Source organism: Petromyzon marinus, chromosome 29 (genome assembly GCF_048934315.1).
Source record: "Petromyzon marinus isolate PM22_M1 ecotype Great Lakes invasive population chromosome 29, UKy_Petmar_22M1.pri1.0, whole genome shotgun sequence".
Classification (NCBI taxonomy): domain Eukaryota; kingdom Metazoa; phylum Chordata; class Hyperoartia; order Petromyzontiformes; family Petromyzontidae; genus Petromyzon; species Petromyzon marinus.
The window spans coordinates 928,181-950,300 of record NC_133695.1 but is presented as its reverse complement, the minus strand read 5'-3'; the positions used below and the strand labels follow the sequence as shown (position 1 = coordinate 950,300).

General features: G+C 46.0%; 1 protein-coding gene across 2 annotated transcripts in view; it reads right to left on the bottom strand.

The window, feature by feature from the left end:
* Positions 1 to 22,120, bottom strand: part of LOC116947384 (docking protein 2-like) — a 42,756-nt gene that overhangs the window by 5,490 nt on the left and 15,146 nt on the right. The window contains exons 2-4 of one of the 2 annotated variants that reach the window (XM_032963045.2): positions 14,304 to 14,591; positions 6,783 to 6,876; positions 389 to 561 (exon numbers count right to left, since the gene is read on the bottom strand). In XM_032963045.2, coding sequence (XP_032818936.1) covers positions 389 to 561; positions 6,783 to 6,876; positions 14,304 to 14,591 — 555 coding nt within the window. The remainder of the gene's footprint in view (positions 1 to 388; positions 562 to 6,782; positions 6,877 to 14,303; positions 14,592 to 22,120) is intronic. The other variant, XM_032963046.2, reaches the window with a different exon arrangement.

The following is a 22,120-nucleotide window of genomic DNA, read 5'->3' as shown; positions in this document are numbered from 1 at the left end:
GGCCGGGGGTGATCATCCCTGGCAGCAGAACCACAAGTGACTCCAAAGCCCTCTTGCACATTTATAAATTCAGAATTGCACAGTCAGGCAGCGCAAGTAAACCGGCCGCGCTCTGACCACCCCATGCTAGAGAAAGTAAAATAACGAGCCTCGTGGCTCTCGCCCATATCAAGACTCTAGAACGCAGCAGCTCACGGAGTTCTACGTCTTCACCCCCCCGTTCTACGTTAGGTAACTAATGTTTTGTTACAGCCCCATTTGTACACGCTTGGCATTGTGTGTTTTTGTTTTGTTCCGGGCCATCTTTCCAGCACCCCCCGCCCGCCCTCCGCAGTTACCCAGGATAACTGCGGGTGAACCAGTCCGTGAAGGTGGGAGCGGGGCACACCTGGTCCTTGCCGTATCGGCGCAGGGAGTCAAGTGCCCAGGACTGCAGCACAATGCGCGTATTCTGGTCCATGAGCTCGAGCCTCTCCTGGTTCACCTTCAGGATGTACTTCCCCTGCAGCTTACTCCGCTCCGACGCCTCCGTCTTCTGGGTCACCACCAAGAACTCGTCCACTGCGAACGTTGAAATGAGCCGCGCGTCATTGCCTCTCCCTCCCTTCGAGCGCGAATCTGCCAGCGTTCGTTACGCGACAATGGAGGACATGCCCCTGCTTCTGTGCGCTTGTGTGCGAGGGCCAAGGCGTTTTCCAGGTACATGAGACGGCAAACATCAGGCCTCAAAGGAGGTTTGGCCCCGCGAGCCCATTGGAGGTAGAGCCAAATGAAGTGTGCGGTTAGCTACGCGAGCCAATCAAACCGCACTCCATGGAAGTGAACAGGTTTGGATAGGTGTTGTGTGCGTGGTTTTGTGCATGTCTGAGACTCTGTGGTCAGGAATGTGTGTGTGGTGCGTTTGGGCATGTGTCAGTACGTTTTGTGTGTGTGGTGTGTAAAACGGGTACATTGTGTGTGGTGTATATGTAGTAGGTTTTGTGTGTGTTGGTGTGTACAGTGAGGGAAAAAAGTGTTTGATCCCCTGCTGATTTTGTACGTTTGCCCACTGACAAAGAAATGATCAGTCTATAATTATAATGGTAGGTTTATTTGAACCGTGAGAGACAGAATAACAACAAAAAAATCCAGAAAAACGCATGTCAAAAATGTTATAAATTGATTTGCATTTTAATGAGGGAAATAAGTATTTGACCCCCTCTCAATCAGAAAGATTTATGGCTCCCAGGTTTCTTTCATACAGGTAACGAGCTGAGGTTAGGAGCACACTCTTAAAGGGAGTGCTCCTAATCTCAGCTTGTTACCTGTATAAAAGGCACCTGTCCACAGAAGCAATCAATCAATCAGATTCCAAACTCTCCACCATGGCCAAGACCAAAGAGCTCTCCAAGGATGTCAGGGACAAGATTGTAGACCTACACAAGGCTGGAATGGGCTACAAGACCATTGCCAAGCAGCTTGGTGAGAAGGTGACAACAGTTGGTGCGATTATTCGCAAATGGAAGAAACACAAAAGAACTGTCAATCTCCCTCGGCCTGGGGCTCCATGCAAGATCTCACCTCGTGGAGTTGCAATGATCATGAGAACGGTGAGGAATCAGCCCAGAACTACACGGGAGGATCTTGTCAATGATCTCACGGCAGCTGGGACCATAGTCACCAAGAAAACAATTGGTAACACACTACGCCGTGAAGGACTGACATCCTGCAGGCTGTATTGAGGCTGTTGGATGACATGCAGAGGGCTTTGAATTCATGCGGCTGTTATAACGTCTTCCCGTTATTTTATTGGGGTATCTATACATGGATTACTCCACTGTAGTCTAAAGCAGTGCTTCTGAACCGGTGAGCCGCGGTGTGTTCGTTCTGATAGGAGAGTAAAACACTTCAATAGCCCCCCTACCCAACTCCCGCCCTCCCCTCTCGATGGGCTGCGGCGCAGCACGGCAGCAGACGTCCGTCAGTCCTCAGCCCCGGCGCTCCCAACCCCATCGGTTGCACACGCACAGTTGGGAAAACGGACACAGAGACACACACTGACCAGGAGACACACACTGACCAGGAGACACACACTGACACGGAGACACACACTGACACGGAGACACACACTGACACAGAGACACACAATGACACAGAGACACACACTGACCAGGAGACACACACTGACCAGGAGACACACACTGACACGGAGACACACACTGACAAGGAGACACACACCGACACGGAGACACACACTGACACAGAGACACACACTGACACAGAGACACACACTGACACAGAGACACACACTGACACAGAGACACACACTGACACAGAGACACACACTGACACAGAGACACACACTGACAAGGAGACACACACTGACAAGGAGACACACACTGACACGGAGACACACACTGACAAGGAGACACACACTGACAAGGAGACACACACTGACACGGAGACACACACTCAGAAGCAGACACACACTGACCAGGAGACACACACTGACAAGGAGACACACACTGACAAGGAGACACACACTGACACAGAGACACACACTGACACGGAGACACACACCGACACGGAGACATACACTGACATGGACACACACTCACAAAGAGACACACTCACAAGCAGACACACACTGACCAGGAGACACACACTGACAAGGAGACACACACTGACAAGGAGACACACACCGACACGGAGACATACACTGACACGGACACACACTCACAAAGAAACACACTCACAAGCAGACACACACTGACACAGATACACACACTGACACAGAGACACACACTGACACAGAGACACACACTGACACAGAGACACACACTCACAAGGAGACACACACTGACAAGGAGACACACACACACTCACAAAGAGACACACGGAGACACAGAGACACACACCGACACGGAGACACACACTCACAAGGAGACACACGGAGACAGACACTGACACGGAGACACACACCGACAAGGAGACACACACTGACACAGAGACACACTCATGAGGAGACACACACTCACAAGGAGACACACACCGACACAGAGACACACACCGACACGGAGACACACACCGACACGGAGACACACACTGACACAGAGACACACACTGACAAGGAGACACACACTGACACAGAGACACACACACTCACAAAGAGACACACTCACAAGGAGACACACACTGACAAGGAGACACACTCACAAGGAGACACACACACCGACACGGAGACACACACTGACACAGAGACACACACTGACAAGGAGACACACACTGACACAGAGACAGACACTGACACAGAGACACACACCGACACGGAGACACACACTCACAAGGAGACACACTCACAAGGAGACACACACAATGACACAGAGACACACTGACAAAGAGACACACACTCACAAGGAGACACACACTGACAAGGAGACACACACCGACACGGAGACACACAATGACACGGAGACACACACCGACACAGAGACACACACTGACAAAGAGACACACTCACAAGGAGACACACACAATGACACAGAGACACACACTGACAAAGAGACACACACTGACAAGGAGACACACACTGACACGGAGACACACACTGACACGGAGACACACACCGACACAGAGACACACACTGACACAGAGACACACACTGACCAGGAGACAGACACTGACACAGAGACACACATTCACAAGGAGACACACACTCACAAGGAGACACACACTCACAAGCAGACACACACTCACAAGGAGACACACACTCACAAGCAGACACACACTCACAAGGAGACACACACTGACACAGAGACACACACTGACACGGAGACACACACCGAGATGCAGACTCGAGCAAATTGGGAAAATTGTCACGAATTTTGGCCCCGCTCGATTTCCTTGTTCGCAATCAGATAACGAATCACGCAAGGCATTGCGAATTCACCCTCGGCTACAACACATTACCACCAAATTACCACTACATTACCACCTACAACACATTACCACCACATTACCACCTACAATACATTACCACCTACAACACATTACCACCACATTACCACCTACAACACATTACCACCTACAACACATTACCACCTACACCACATTACCACGTACAACACATTACCACCACATTACAACCTACAACACATTACCACCACATTACCACCTACAACACATTACCACCACTTTACCACCACATTACCACCTACAACACATTACCACCTACAACACATTACCACCACATTACCACCACATTACCACCTACAACACATTACCACCTACAACACATTACCACCACATTACCACCTACAACACATTACCACTACATTACCACCTACAACACATTACCACCACATTACCACCTACAACACATTACCACCACATTACCATCTACAACACATTACCACCACATTACCACCTACAACACATTACCACCACATTACCACCTACAACACATTACAACCACATTACCACCTACAACACATTACCACCACATTACCACCTACAACACATTACCACCACATTACCACCTACAACACATTACCACCACATTACCACCTACAACACATTACCACCACATTACCACCTACAACACATTACCACCACATTACCACCTACAACACATTACCACCTACAACACATTACCACCACATTACCACCACATTACCACCTACAACACATTACCACCACATTACCACCTACAACACATTACCACCACATTACCACCTACAACACATTACCACCACATTACCACCTACAACACATTACCACCTACAACACATTACCACCACATTACCACCACATTACCACCTACAACACATTACCACCACATTACCACCTAGAACACATTACCACCACATTACAACCTACAACACATTACCACCACATTACCACCTACAACACATTACCACCACATTACCACCTACAACACATTACCACCACATTACCACCTACAACACATTACCACCACATTACCACCTACAACACATTACCACCTACAACACATTACCACCACATTACCACCTACAACACATTACCACCACATTACCACCTACAACACATTACCACCACATTACCACCTACAACACATTACCACCACATTACCACCTACAACACATTACCACCACATTACCACCTACAACACATTACCACCACATTACCACCTACAACACATTACCACCACATTACCACCTACAACACATTACCACCTACAACACATTACCACCACATTACCACCTACAACACATTACCACCACATTACCACCTACAACACATTACCACCTACAACACATTACCTACCAGCCACCCACCCCGGCTCACGGTGAAGCAAAGCTCCGTGGTGGTCACTTTGTGCTCTTGCAGCGCCCTCAAGCGATGGCGAGCAGAAGGGCAATGCTCTAAGGAGAGCGCTAGGATTTAATACCTGCTGAGAAATCGTATGACATCTACAAAGCCTAAAGCGTGTTCCACGTGCGGATTTTCAGACATTGGAACAATATTGTTTATATTCTTTGACATCAAAGGCAGCCTTAAAGCGCCCTGCCAGCCTCTCCTTTTAACCCACGCGCAAACAAAAGCAGCTGATACAGTGCCGCGGTGACGTGCAGTGCCTTGCTGTCGATAGAAAAACCTACGAAGGTTGATGGCACAGAGATAGCATGCTGTGTGTGGCCATATTTACATTAAAACATCGGCTAGCTTTTAATGTCAGAATGCCAATATTGTGAGTGACAGCCCGATTGATTTTATAATCAATTGTCTTTACTTGGCTCGGTGTGGTGATGTGACCATGCGGTGGCGTGTTTGCCGCTGGTTGCGGAGGTTCGCTGTTCGTGCCCAGTGACCGCCCTGGTAAATACTGCCAGAGTATTAACCACAAAGTACGCGCCGTCTCCTTCACGTTTCTATCAAAGATCCCCGTGACGTTATTCGAGAAACAGCAGGCTACGTGTGCCGGCATCACGGCCCAGATTCGCATATTACCCGACTGAAAAAATCCACAAAGAAGCATCTCGTCCGACTGACAAACTAATGCTCATGTATAAGAATAGGTTTAACCCTTTCTGGCAACAAAACAGTTGTGTTAAGATGTTCAAACACCAAACAGACACCTTTTGCAAGGAATCATGTCTGCATTAAGCACACGTACTTGTGGTGAACATGCAAAAAAAATGTTTTATCTGGTAATATATGACATTGTCTTTGGAACTGATTGGTCTACACCAGATACAGCCTTCTTTAGGGCCTGGTCTCAACCAGTGTTAGACCAGAGAACGGCAAAAAGCAAACAGTACAAAGACAATGCCACTATCAGGGCATTAATAGCTCGGGGTGAGCAGCTACAACATGGGACCATGCAGGAACTGCTACCACCTCGTGCTACACAGGGACTGCTGCCACTTGGGACCCCCTGGATAAACTGCAGCAGTACACTGAAATGGTTGAGATAAGCCATTGAAGTGATCTATAAATTAAATCGATATCCTGCGAATACGTTATATTTTCCACAAACAAATAAATGTGATTGGGTGCGCATGGACATGTTGTTATCCACTATTGTCTTCTTACACCTAATCCACAAATGTTCCCATAGATATATAAGTTTTTAAACCTTACATAAATGTATGAACACCCGCTATGTTTTAGAAATGTTGTTATGAATATCCACAAAATATTAGCGGATACTCTACTTTCCACATTTTTCCAAGAAAATTTTAAATACCCTTTAAAGTGGCTTGAGTGAACCCTATGGCGATTTTGAAGGATAAATTAAGTAAATTAAAACATCTATTTACCTTCGTCAGCAGAAGAATAGATGCTGTTCTCCTCCATCTCCAGGGGCTTAGAGCCAAGGCCATTATCAAATGATCCATATCCTGAGGCCGCCTGCTGCTCATGGACAGATGGAGAGGAAAACAAGGAAGCGATGCACATTAAGGAAGCACACATTAAGGTAGCGCACACGTGAAATATACAACACACGGGGGCAGATTAACCGAGAACATTCTGCTGAAGAGACAAAAAGGTTAAAGCAGTTAAAATGGTGGTCAAGCTTCCGGAATGCCGCACCCCCTCCTCCTCTGCTCCTCTCCCCTCGACTCCCCCCACCCTCCCATCCCCCCCTTGTATACCCAGCACTATGAACCACAATTGGTCCAATCGGTAGGTTCCGTGGGGTAAAGTGTGGGTACCCCGATCTCTTCCAAGCCGTCCGGCCGATTTGGCAAAGTCGGCCAAAATATCCGAGGTGTGCTGTAGAGCTCCCTCCACCAGCAGTGGCGAGAGAAAGTTGTTTCACGCCGCCACCTTTGCCTTTACTACCCGTTTACCTACATAGGTATATATGCACATCCCTTTGTCATTCCACTGCTGGATTAGGGCCTTCCCATGCTACGTGGATCGTGGAGGATTTTGGCCATGCTGGTCAGGGAGGGTGGGTGAATATGGGGAGCAAACACACATTGTTATAACAATGTGAGCTCCTACGTTAAAACGATATGCTTGCATATACAAAATTCAAAACAATCGAGACAACAATGTGAAAGATTAAGCCCAGGAGAAGGGATGGAAACAAATAAAAGTTTGCACACATTCGAAATGCAAAACTGCAAGCGAACATGCCGTGTTTATCTCTGCATGCAGTGGGTGAGAAGGTTTTCACTTTAGGTATGCTATCAACCAGCGATCAACCAAACTCTGCATATATTGCATGAGTGGGAGTTGTATTTGCTTTAAGTAACGATTTCTATGCAACAGTTTATTTTTTCACCACAAAAAAAAACCTTCATTGATTACATCTATAAAGCACCCCGAAATTTGTACTGCAACACTGAAGATCTCAAGTCAACTCTTAGCACCTAGCGTGATCTTGCTTAACGGGGTCACGACTCAAGATTGGCAACGACGCGATTTACTTTAGCATGTCGCGCAGTCTACGATCTTTCACGCTCTGTGTGTACGAGGAAAGGCTGCGACACCCATCGCCTACTGCAAGTGCGGCCGATTTGGGCATCATCTCCCCAGCCCTCTTCAGCATTTGCAGGCAGTCTGTACGGCGGGCCGAGTTGGGCTGCCACCTACCCCACTGTAGAAAAACCCCACGTGTACTTCCCGGCCAGATTAGCTCTCTCAAAACAGTTTCCAGTTTCCTAAAATTCAACACAAGGGCTATAACAGATCTTCGATCGGTACAAGCTATTACTGCCACCAGAACGCAGATGCCTCAACACCCCCACCCCAATGTACAGGGTGGTCCAGATGTCTTGTGGCCCCCAATTAATTGACCCCTTAAGGGCGCAACGCCCGAACCACAAATACGAAGGAGAGAGACGTCATCACAGAGACACGCTCCCACTCCGCTGCTCCCGACGCGGATGTCTGGCTCGCCCACCTGGATGTGGAGTTGTAGTTGTGGCTCCGCATCTACATCAGCAGCCACACGAAAGTAGAATAATTTTTTTTTTTTAAATAAACCTTACTTGAATTTTTGTTATAAAGTTTTGGGATAACGAAATGGGGGGGGGGGGGGGAGGGTTACAAGACATCTGGACCACCCTATAAAATAGCCACAACTTTCAGCATGGAGTGAGTGGCGAGGCGAGATCAGCTCCCCAAACTGGTTTGGGCAGGCACGTGTGGGACGGGAGGGGAAGGAACGCGTGCCGAGCCAACTCCTCGGCTGATGAAACCACAGTGGACAGAACCGGGCAGGTTTGGACCGCGCGCAATGCACGGATACACCAGCGGCATGCGGCAGAAAGTGGCCAGTCTCGCTGGGACATTTGGGGGTTTGAACGCATTACTGTACTGCTAAGGTTATGAGTGGGAGGATCGGCATGGTAGGTTGGTAAATACTGTACCAGCCTCATGACCGTATGAGTTACAAAGACACATGCCGTATGTTACACTGTAAACGTATCGATGTCAAGCATAACGAGGACAGGATAGTCACAATCCAACCCTTTTGTAATTTCACCATCGCCATGAGAGTTGTTCGACCATACTTCACCACACTGGTCACTGCGAGTTGCTAAACACGAGTGGGGATGGGTGGGGGGTGGTGCCCAGGTCTGATCCGCACATGACTCGGTGCCGCCCACGTTAGCCGCCGCCAAGGTTGGGGGTCGAACTCAGGTCGCCGGGTTCACAGCCCGCAACGGAGGCTGCTGCACACCGGCTACTCGATCGCAATGTGTACAATTTGCAAAGATGGGCAGTCTATACTTATCAAACTTAGTAATACAACGGCAGAGGCAAACACCACCATAACACTATCAAACACAGTGTGACCTGACAATTTCAATCAACACCAAATGATCATACTCGTCAAGGCCTCTTGTTTTAAACAGGCAGTGCACTGTTTCGACATACGTTCAGGGCGACGTTCACGTACTTTGACAAAGTGTGAAAGTAAAAACTTGGCGTGAATCAGCAAAGCCCGCAACCTCCATATTCAAATCTTCATCTATCCTGAATTCACAGGAGATTTGCCAGAGATTCACCGAAACGCCTCCAACCAGCCAGAGGGCGCGACGTCAGTTGGGCTGTGCCAAACGCCCGTCCAGGTGTGTGCCTGGACACCTGCGGTGAGACAGGTAAAGGTGCAGCCCTGCAGATGCTTGCGAATGCCGCTGCTAGCGGAAGGGCCTCCGCTGGAGCAAACTATGAAGAGCATTTGGCTTACCGTACCACATTGACATGTTGGAACGGGTGGCTGTACCCACATTTTACTCCATTGCACACGACCTGCCAATCGATGGAATGTGGTGTAGCCATTTACATTGCTGAGTGAACAGAGGCGGGGCGGGGGGGGATTTAAGAAACTTGCACCATTGTTTTAACTAGTTTTCAGAGGCAACCTGGCCACACGTGATCGCTCGTACAAGTTAGCTTATCGTGTTTCTAAATATGTAGGGCAAACCCAAAGGACCCGGGGGAGAAAAATCGACATCGCCACAGGGAGAGAGAACATGCAGCCTCTATAATACACAACATATATCAGGGTCGGGATCAAACCCCCGACCTACTGTGTACCAGGCGAGACAGATAACATCTCACCCCATAATAAAGGTCAGCACCAGTCTTTCCCGTATTATGAATAAAAAGAGCAGTTTGTGCTGTTTACCTAAGCAAGCACTGAGCACGCTTTTACCCCAATTCGACGTTGCTTGCATTCCACGTCATATCTTTCAGCAAGTATTCACATAGCTACTTCAGCAAAAAAAAACAGTAACGTGCCTGCTGTTGTTCAATTTTAACCAAATATCTTCCTCGGTACAAAACAGCTGCTGTTTCTCTCACTCCTTTCCTCATACCCCCAACTCCAGACAAGAGCCAGACGAAATCCAGCAGCGCTCTTTCCATCTTCATTATCCCCGCAGCCTCACTCAAAGCACGAGCGACCACTTGTGCCGATATTTAGTGTGCACACGCTGGGGAGAGTGAGTCAGCTGGGTCAGCGGTAGAAACTGAAAAGGTTCCAAAAGTTCAAATCCTGGTGAGGGGTTGACTCAACCCATCATCTCTCTGGGGTCGATAAAAAGGAGTGTCACTTTGTGGGGGAGTCAACAGTGGTTGTCCAATGCAAAGAATCGCCACCGCCATTAGAACGTGGAATTTCCACCACTGGCTAAGCGCTGTACAAGGTAGATGGGTACTGCTTCAATGTTCATTTGAGCAGGAAATCACTTGGCACGCTGTGGTCGTTTTTATTTGACAACTTTCTTGAACAGTGCATACCATGAATGCATAACTATAACCGAACCTAAAATAATAACTGAACCTACCCACTGTTCTAAAGACAATAACTGCAGTTGTCACTATCCTTTAAAAATATGCGCCCGCACAGACTTGTGTTAGAGAGCAACCCTGCTCTCACAAGCGAATTCATCACTGAGCGTGGGAGTCTGCGCGTAGCTTTGAAGACGTTTTTTGTACAGACATCATTATGGACAAGTGCATGAACTGTGGGGTGCGTCCCACTCATTTATTGTGATTGCAGAAGGGTTTCCTGGGAAGTGGTCTGTACAAAGAGATCAGTGTGGGGGGAGTGTTGGTTGTTCTAAAGTCTGTGTCTGTTGCGTATGTTAGGGTGAACCAAAAGCAATAATTAGGTTGTGGTGGCTGCTTCTGCTATTTTTGGAGCAGTTATTTTGACACCATATGCTGTGGTCTCACAGGCCAAACAAAGGAAGGTCTTTATTACATTTGAAGACGTTTTTAATACTAAAAAATACCCTGTACAGTGTTTGATGTTATACAGGTACAGCCCTTTGTTAATCCTCCCCACGAAGTTACGAGGTTCATGGGGATTATTTGACCAAACTTCACCATGCTAGTCAGTGTGGGTTGGTGAATGTGTGCGTAATAAAGTTGTATGGGACAACAATGGACACGTTTGTTCAGAGGAAGACTAGGGGTTCAACCCATCACACTGCAGGTCAAAACACCTCTCTTTCCTCACACTGCTCAACTTTGGAATACCCTCCCATTGTCTCCTTTTTACTTAAGTTCGTAGAATAATCTTGCACAATAAAAAAACGTAATAATGCTTATGTATTCCACTTTCAATAACGCTGTTTAATGTGGGTTGCTCAGCAATGTGAACTTTTGAACCTGTAATCAGACACTGTGATTTAAATAAAAACATCACCTAATATTTTTCACGGCACAAACAGGTACAAGGTCTGTGAGCAGTGCTTAATGGTTGTGAGTGGGTGTACACCAGAAATCTGCATTGAAAACAGTTCACACAAATATTTGAAACCACCATGTACATTCTGAATGTTTTATACTGTTTACTTCAAGGATATTAACAACCTTTTTTTAATCAATGGTAATTCTCTAAACCAGGATCCCAAACAGCTTGCAACCCACCAGTCTGCCTCTTCATGTTTACCAACCTTCTCCGTTCAAACACAAATTAAGTCGCTGCACGTAGCCATGCAGTGTGCGATGATCTCGTCAAGGTGAATAAACCGTCACGTGAAATTCGGTCATCTTCGCAGCAGCGGCTATTTGACTCGCCATCGAACAAAGACGGTCACCGCGTCGCGCGCTTTGAGATGCCCTTCTGCGGCTGTCTGGAACGCTCTTCCTTTCGATATTACGAAGCCACTGGAGCTATGCACTTTGAAATCTAGATTGAAAACTCATTTCTTTAGAACTGCTTTTTGTGTTTAGTTTGTTGTCCCTCCCCCGCACCTCCGATTAATGTGGTTGGCTACGTACGGTGCGAAAGAAGTTCAGCATACATACCCGATGGTTGGTAAGCAACAACAACAACAACCGCCATTTGCCACTAAGTGGCGGTGACGTCACCACGACACTTGTGCCAGGCCATGTGCACCTTGAGGCCACGTGAAGTGTCGAATGCCCGCTGGCAGGAGGTCACAGGGCAGACCCAAGTGCCACGGGTCGACTGACTAAGATGACTGAGATGACTGGCTGATGCACCACCTGTGCCCCCTACTATGCCAACCTGCTGTGCTTTAGCCACCCGGCGCTCCGCTTGTTGTTGTGAGCGTCGCTCCTCCACCCTTCGTTGTTGTTGGAGGACGACTGCCTCAAACTGCCCAGTAGCGTCCTTCACGAGCCTCTTCCACAGAGGCCGATCTTGACACCGCTGGTACCAGTCATCGGCAAGTCCACTCAGCTCCACGTCCTACTGTACCACATCACTCCATCTCTTCTCTAGCCCGTGCCGCGCCCATTTAGCTCCCTCAATCCGGCAGAACAAAAGCTGTTTCGGCATGCGGTGGCTGGGCATGTGGGCTACATGACCCAGCCAACGCAGCCTTGCCTGCCGGAGGAGCTCACCGATGGGACCTTGCCCAGATCTTTAAAGGATTTGTGAGCTCCTCACACAATCCAGCCTGGTTAAACCCAGGATGGATCATAGGCAGGCTAGCCTAAATGTTTCTAACCGGCAAAGATGTTCCATTAGGGGGATCCACGTTTCGCAAGCGTAGAGAAGGGAGGGAATGACCGTGGCCGAGAAGACCTGAAGCTTAGTGCGGAGCGACAGACCAGGTAGCTTCCACACAGCGTTACGCAACCGATGAAAAGATATTGCCGCTCGACTGATTCGGAGTGAGACCTCTGCTGTTAAACTGGAGCCGATCATAAGCACACTGCCCAGGTATGGGAAACTCTCCACTCTCTCCACAATTGCCCCATCACCGATTGGGAGTTGTGGGGGTGGAGTGTCCGATGGTACAAAATACCCAGGCAGGTACTTAGTTTTGGTGGGGCTGATGGTAAGGCCCCATCTCTTAGTGGCACGCTCCAGTCTCAGCAGCAGCGTCTCCAACTCCTCCTCTGTATGAGCAGCTATTACCAAATCATCGGCATACATAACGTGGTTGAGCAATAGGGAGCCATCCCTTGACCGCACCCGGGCATCGATCAGCCTCCCATTATCTGTACCAAATGGAGATTCCCCCGGTACAGCTATTGAAGGCTTCACAAACTACGTGGTCAAAATAGATGTTAAATAATGTGGGAGCCAGAGGACATCCCTGTCGCACCCCAAGATGTACAGGGAATGGCTCTGACTCCCGCCCACGTAGTTTTACCCGGGCCCGCTCACCATCATGAAGGTCCTTAATGATCGTGAGCAGAGGGTCAGGGACTCCAAAAGCACGAAGAACAACCCAGAGCCCAGGCCTACTGATGGTATCATAGGCCTTGACCAGGTCAATAAAGCAGAGATGTAGGTCTTGCTGGAATTCCTTACACCTCTGCTGTAGCAGACAGAAAATATGGCATTTGTGCAGGACCGCCCTTTCCTGAAACCGCATTGGGGCTCCGCAAGCCTCTCCTCAGCGTGCCTGGCAAGGCGATGTTGAATAATCCTTGCCAGGACCTTTCCCGACACACTGAGGAGTGAGATGCCCCTGTAGTTGTTACAGTCTGTGCGGTCTCCCTTCTTAAAGAGGGGGACCACCAGGGCATCCTTCCAATCCTGCGTAACCCGTCCAGTTGTCCAGACTGTTGTCATGATGTCATATAGCGCAGTCTGTGCACAAACGCCACCCTCCCTCAGCATTTCGCTTGGGAGATCATCTCCGCCTGGTGCCTTTCCTGGTCTCAAACTCCGGATCGTCTCACGGTTGCTAAACGCGTCAAGCGTGACGCGTTTAGCAACCGTGAGACATGTGCAGCTGTGCGTTCAGAATTAATTTGTACCCAAGCGGAAAACAATTAGTAATCACGGAACAGTAGACCATGGTGTTTTGTGAGGATTGGAGTTTGGGAAAGAAAAGTGGCCCTGAAGCAAATTCACCGCTTTGGCACCGAGTCGCACGTGCACTCACCGGGAAGGCAATCTGACAGAGTTGGCAGAACCAATCGCCGAAGTCCGCTTTCTCGGCCGCCAGGTAATACTCCTTGGCCGTGGTCTCAAGGCGCAGGACGAGGCAGTCGCGCGGGGCTCCGAGCTCCTCGTTGCGCTTGATGCTCACGCAGTCGGCCATCTTGATGATCTTCTTCTCCTTGCTGCGGCTGTGCCGCTCTGCGGCGTCCTTGCCCTCGAGCAGCTCGAGGCGAGCGACGCCGCAGGTGCTGCCCGAGTACAGCGCGCCGTGGACCTTGCGCCACGTTCTCTGGGTCACGGCAGAGGTGGGGCGGGGGGGGGGGGCCGGGGGGGGGAGAATGTGCCCAATTGTTTACGATCCGAGAACAGAATCGCTGCAGCACTGCTCCTCTTCTTACATTGAGAATCTCGGCACAGTGGTGTCTTGAAGGACATCACAGGTTCGAGTTATACGAGCACGTAGGTTTTTTTTGCAGTTGTGCTGTGTAGTTCTCAGAATTTTTTTTTGCGCGTTGTACCAGGTGTTGTACAACAGGATATCTCCACGCTTTGCTCCACAAGCCATAGGACTTCCTCAGGAACTGAATCAAGATCTTTCCAGCACACGTCTCCACATCTCTGCTTGGTGTCAGCATCTCGCTGCATGCATCTGTGTCAAACAATTAATTCTTATTCCATAAATAAGCCATACTGTGCAATTATCTTAAAAATTACAAACCATATGTACTGCAATATGTATGAGGTTTGCAGGGTTTTTTTACTGAGGTTACCTAACTTACAAAACTGGCCCATATATAAATTTAAATAAATGTATTCTATTTTACAGCCCTTTGTCAAGCCACTGGTGGAGGAAGGCCTCTCCCACACCATGTCAGCATCTGTGGTCGACTTCTGTTTGTGTGTGTGGCTGCGTACAAAGACTTGTGAACAAGCCAATGTGTGCAGTTGAGTGTATTAAGAAATTACGTGTCACAATATGTATTCTATGGGTCTTTCGGTAAAAGCCATATGGCTTTACCGAGAGGCCCATAGAATATGTATTCCTGCAGCCACGAAAGCTTTAAGTCACAATATGGTCGGAACTTTTGGTGCATTTTGAGATGGCACTGGCCATAGGCTATGCAGTATGAAGCCAAGAGGAAGTTCAAAACATGTTCATGTTTAAATGTGATGAATTTAATCTGGTTGGGGCCACAATAAAAATGGACACTTTCAAACACCCACAATCCATACTCCAGTTAATACCGAACATATGAAAGTTAACAAATGTGGAGCAGTGCCACTCATAACCAACAGATGCTTCAATTGCACACTCAAGTTCAAATAGCGTATATCGATGCCAAGCTAAGAGGAAGCTAAAGTCCAGTATTTGAAAAAAAAAGCGGACATTGAACATAAAATGGTGAACATGACATGGAATACAGTAACTTTGCACAATACATGTACAGTATTTTAACACCACAATTTTACAATGAAAATAAAAAAGAGATATGACTAATGTACTGCAATTGAAAAAAGACAACCAGTCGGGACTTGCAATCCAAAAGGCGCCAGTTTCATTCCATGGCCCAGCATGGCAGTTGAAAAGAAAAACCACTTACTATCGATGATCTGGAAGTTTGGCCAGTGTGGAAGAGTTGGCTAAAAGACCCTTCTCCTTCAACAGTGGCATGAGCAAGAAATTGCAGGCATGCACCTTGCAAAACGGACCAGCCAAAAATATCCTGTAACATTTGCATATCTCCACTGCATCAATCCAGAATACACTGCACTACAGGTCACCATCCATGTTGGTGTGCCACTAACACACACGTGGATACAAACAGCACGTGTTCCACCACTGCTGAGAAGCCTTACAAGATCCTGTCAAACCACTACGTGACAGAACCACAATATGGATTGTATACATATTTCTTTTTAAATATACATTATAGTACAGTGTTGCGATATTTAGGATACTATACATTCATTTAATGGGTTTATAATTCGCTTATTTAATACAAATACTGCTATAGGATAGTTATTAAAATAACAGTGATTTGTAAAAGCCATATAATAAACGGGTAGAAAGGTCCTTCCATAGAAACGATCACTCGCCAAAAGGATGACATTGTACACATCCTTTATATTTTGTCGAACTAATCAATGTCAGATGCGATTAATATTTTTGAAGGAAAGAAATCAGCTAAGGTACATGTGCAGAGTGGTGACATGGCGGCAAACGAAATGCGCTATCAGCCCGGTGACCTGAGTTCCATTCTCGGCCCTGACCAAAATCAGTGTCGAGCGATAGCAGAAAGATTCTGGGTCTGCCACTTCAACTCGCACTGCTTAGTGGCGATTATTATACATACATAGTACAATTTTAAGATTAACCTTAAAAACAGAGCTTCTCTGCTCTAAGGGTGAATGTCACATGAAGTTTGGATCATTGTTTGAAAAGCTGTATTGAAAAAAACACGGGTTGTTCTTCAAGCACATTATTTAAACGTTAAGAGATATTTTAATAATTTCTTAAATAATCCACATATATTTTCAGGGATGACTATATTATACAGAATGTTAGGTTGTATAAGACGGTTAAAACATTTCTTTAAATTTCCCCGGAAAAAGATTGCAGCGCTATATTTCTAAACTTTCTGTTTTGCAACAGATCAGATGAACACTCCGATCAACTGAAATACTACGGCCGCATTCTAAATTCACCATCGACATGTACGCAAGACATTGCTTGCCGCTGTCAAATCATGCCCGCGTTTGGTACAAGTCTCGTTACAAAGTTACGTTACAAAGTTACGTTGTGGAAATAATAATTTCGTGAATCAAAGTTAACCTGTTTCTGGCCCCTGACTGCTCTTCGGGGCACGCGTGAAATTGTATTTAAACAAAGTTGAGTCCCAGAAGGCATTCCCATCTTGTAAGGAACTACCGCAATATAATTTTTCCAAACACGATACGACATACATTTTTAGTGTAAGATAATTACCATATGGCGATATCAGTTTCATGTCAATTTGTAATTATATTTGTATTATTATTGCATTGTTTTTATGCTTTGTAACACCCCCAGTACGTAAAAAGATAACTTAAAAGTTCAACTGTAGGTGAGTCAACATAAGCCTGTCACAATTCTTCGAATCACATTAATAATTACGTTTGAGCTCCAATGAAAAGCCAGTCTTTTAGAAGGTCAGATAAAGATGTGAATTCCCAATTAAATATTTGAGATGTTTCTTGTTCACTATTGCCAACTTCAGAAAACCCGCTTGCTTCATAGCATTTTGGGAAATAATTAAAAACTGTACAGCGCTGTCAAAGCCAAGTATAGAAACTAGAACCACACGTCTGTTATTATCTCATGCCAAAGTGAGGACACCAATGGAATTGTTTAATTACCTTGACTAACACGTGCGTTAAGAAGTCTCCGTACCCCACTCCCTGAGAGGGTAACATCCCACCGCATACTCATGACTGCGACGCTATCACTTCTACTCCGCAAGTTTGTATGGTATAGCTCTCCGATGTATCGTTGGGTTGTACCATGAGTTATTGGACACGATGTCCGACGTTTTGCTCCACATGCTTAATTCAGTTCCTGAAGAAGCTCCCCAGGCGTACGAGGAGAGCGACATTTGGGAAGGAAATTGTGCCGAAAAACACGCTGGGCGACTGAAATACACCGGGGAGTTGCACTTCTATCGCTTTCTATTGGCTAATAAGCTGCAGCATTAGATGCGTAAAGTCTAACATTTATCGGTCAGATTGACATTGTTTTTAAGCAAATATCTCAAACAAACACAGCCTGTACAATAAGTATTTAAACTATAATTATCCACGTATATTTAACATGTTCATAAAATGTTACTGGGCAAACACCGAATGCTGCATAGAAAAAATGACTGAAAAGCGCCACCTTGGCAAATTCGTTTCATTGCGGATGACGACGAGTGACGTGTTTGTACAAAAAAAAAGAAAATTGTCCCAAAGGGAACATGCAGCAATGTGTGAATCAGAGACCCCGAGACGAGATCTTGACGAGACTTTCCCGGCACACCACCTTGATCATTTTCCACAATGTTGGCAGCGGCACATTTTCGGCAAAGATCTGACAAAAACAGTCTTGAATGGGGCCAGCAGTGCATGGATTTCTGCATGTAAGAATCAATTATGCATTTATTTTTTACTGTACGCATATGAATGTTTACGTTTAGTGTGATGAAGTCAACTAAATTGTACAAGTGAGCTGTAACGAAAAGACAATACAAATGAGAGAGTTAAAAGGAGACGAGAAAGATTGGACTCTGAACCCCTAATTGTGGCACGTCATTGCGGCCGTCTGGAACGCTCTTCCTTCCGATATTAGCAAGCCACTGGAGCTATGCACTTTTACACATCGATTGAAAGATCATTTCTTTAAAACTGCTTATTGTGTTTAGCTTGTTGTCCTTCCCCCGCACCTTCAATTACCACGGTAGTCTATGTACGGTGCGAGAGAAGGTAAACATGCCTACTGTGGGGGGTTGAAATGTTACATGGCTAATGATCATCATCGTTATCATGCTTAGGATTCATCCTGTTATCTCGATTTATCCACGATTTAAGTTTGTCGATCAGAGTAATAATTACTTTCATGCCTAATCGGGGGTGGACTTTCATGCCCATCTGTGGACATGAGAAACGTCACTGTGATGTAACAGTTCACTTACATGTTGGGAGAAAGGCACAAAGGGTATTTTGGTAAGCATCATCATTATCGGCCATGCTTAATCCACTGCTGGATGAAGGCGTCCCCAAAGTCGTCGCCATCTCTCACGATCCTGCGATGTAGCATCGGTATGCATAGATGCATTCATTCGTCGGCCTTATAGTCAAATACTGTGGAGTATCGAGTAACTTGTCTCATCCATTCCATAAGGTTTCGGGGGTGAGAACATACATAGTTGCCCTTGTCACAATAATTCGTATCGGTCTTTTGAGTCGAGAGCTACTTCAGTCAACTCTTCCACCTTGCAATGCTCAGACATGAAAGTGGTGTACAATGTAATAAATTGTTACCACAAACTATTTTCGCGGACTATCTAATTCAGTAACACACAAAAAAGCCATCGTACCACATTTCTGTCCACAAATTTTTCCAGGAGATGGTGGTTTGGCTTCACAGCCAGAGTAACCTCAGCTGATAAGAGTGATCGCTATTGGGTAAAATTATGGCTATTCTCAGCGTTATGCATTGCGTGTATTGTGCCAGATAACATTTTTTCAAACGCTAACCCATTATTTTAACCTGTACCATATTATTGTCCAAATATCTACAACTTAGCATCGATATAAATTGTCACATTTCTCAGGTGTTTAGTGAAGGGTTCAGGTGCAGCCCTTCAATATATTTGCTCACGCCAAGGCTGGTGGAAAAGCCTCCACTTGTGGCAGCTCTTCGCAGCCCCTCTAAGATGGTAGTTGGCCTACTCTTCCACCCTGGCCAGGCAACCTGGAAGGGGTCGAAGACTCCACACCTTACTGCACCACATGCAAGCAGCTGATCGATTGTGCCGAGTAAACAGAGGTGGGGAGCATTTAAGAAACTCACCTGTTGTTACAACTACCGCACCAAGAGATGGAACCGGTACTGCTCACTACGCTCTTTTCTAAACAGGCTGTGTTTATAGTGATCACTTTAAATTGTATATAACTGCTCTACTCATTTACACGTAACATATGCAAAACAACCATCTGTTAGCCATCAGCTGCTGATTCCGTTTAGATGATTCACGTAATGCACCTACTAATGAACTGCTCGAGTAATTGCTGGGAACACGCGTATACATAATAAGTGTGTCGCTAGTGCTGAGTATCCCAGCAGATAAAAAATATTCCATGAGACCACAACAGGATACTGAACCACAATTTTCCCGACAAACTAGCACTGGCTGTGGTGCATTCGCTGCAACGGAAGCTGGGACATTTTGATAATGGTAGTTCACACATTCACACTCAGGCATACAAAATTAGCAACACGTGTTTGATTGTGTGCACACACACACACACGCACGTGTCTTTGTTGCCAAGCTGCCTTCTTTTAGAAGCCTATGACTGATACATTTGACATTTATCCTCGTCTGTTTACATTTTAGTATAATAGTTACCCTCTATCTGTTCAATGTTTCTGTAACTTATAGTATTATGATCAGTCTGCTCGAGCCAACTTATGCTGTGGGGAATGTGTATTATTTAACAATGATTTATGTTCGTGTAATATTTAAAAACAAAATTCTATGACATAGTTGTGTCTGCACTGAGTTGAAATTTTCTTCATTGGTGTAATGTATTTATTTTGTTCTTCTTTTTATATTTTGGTAGCCCACGTGACTCATGCAAATGAGACTCCCCCGTGGTCCCTTGCGTTCTCACCTGGTTAATAGAAACATAAACTTGATTATTGTTGCTTGTAAACATAAGCGCAAAATGACGCGTAGAATGCAAGCTTCTACAGCTATGGATTCACAAACTTGAGAAATAGTGTGGCCAAATGTTTACAATTCCCGTACATGGAAATGTTGCATCGTTAATACTTACTTCGCACACTCAGGGTGCTTATGGCCAAAACACCCGAATTTGCTAGTCTCATCAGACAGTGCCCAGTAATCATCATGCAACGTTGGGCCAAGGTTGGCTTTTGGTTGGCACCATTAGATCAAGTGGCCCAACGTTGGCCCAACATTGCACATTTACCATGTGGAAGCTAAGCAGGTTTGAGCCTGGATAGTGCTTGGATCGGTGGCGATCGTTCACAACTGGGTTTAACCGGGCAGGGGATGCATGGTGGGCAGCACTGCGCCAGTGCAGCAAAAACATGTTTTGTGCTGTAGCATAGTCTATACCGTCTATGCTCCCACCTTCATCAACCAACACTACTACCGACCAGAGTGATGAAGTATGGCCAAATAACCTCCGCAGCCCGCACCACCATACATCAACAACAACCGTGCAGGGTGAATAGTATAACATATTCTTGGTTCTTTCGGTAAAGTCACCACATAGAAGGGAAACAATAAAATAATAAAAATATAAAACAATAAAATTATCACGACGTTTCGACTGCAACACAAGCAATCATCATCAGGTGTGAAAACCACAACAAGAAAATTTGAAAAATGTTGTGGTTTTCACACCTGATGATGATTGCTTGTGTTGCAGTCGAAACGTCGTGAGAATTTTATTGTTTTATATTTTTATTATTTTATTGTTTCCCTTCTACGTGACTTTACCAAAAGAACCAAGAATATGAATCCCTGCAGTCACAAAAGCTTTAAATCAAAATTTTGAATAACATACTTACAGAATTACTGAAGTGGACACGAAACTGTTCACACTATGTAAAACTAATTTAGACACGATACCTTTAGCATGTTTGACTGCACGTATAGTTGCATTGTGTTTAATGACGGTCAGAGGGAGGGATATTTACTGTTGCATGAAGGCCAATTCATACCTCTACCACAGTGTTAGCGCGTTACCAAATGAGATTTTTACTTATTTATTATATTTAGTTCAGTTCATTTGGAGTAAGGCCCACTAAGATGCTTTGTTTCCACGACGATCCAACCTACACGGATAGTATGGCAGCAAGCACGACACAGGGGAAGGGAAGCTTTACAATAGTTGCATAGAACAAGGTTCTCATGGTTAATAAACAACCAGAATAATACCCTACTAGAATAATATTCAGTCCTCTGTGTCAATCCCCTCCTGGATGAAACTTCCCCATTCTGCGTAGCCATGGGCGTTCTTTAAATCAGCGAGGTTTATTTGAATAAAAGC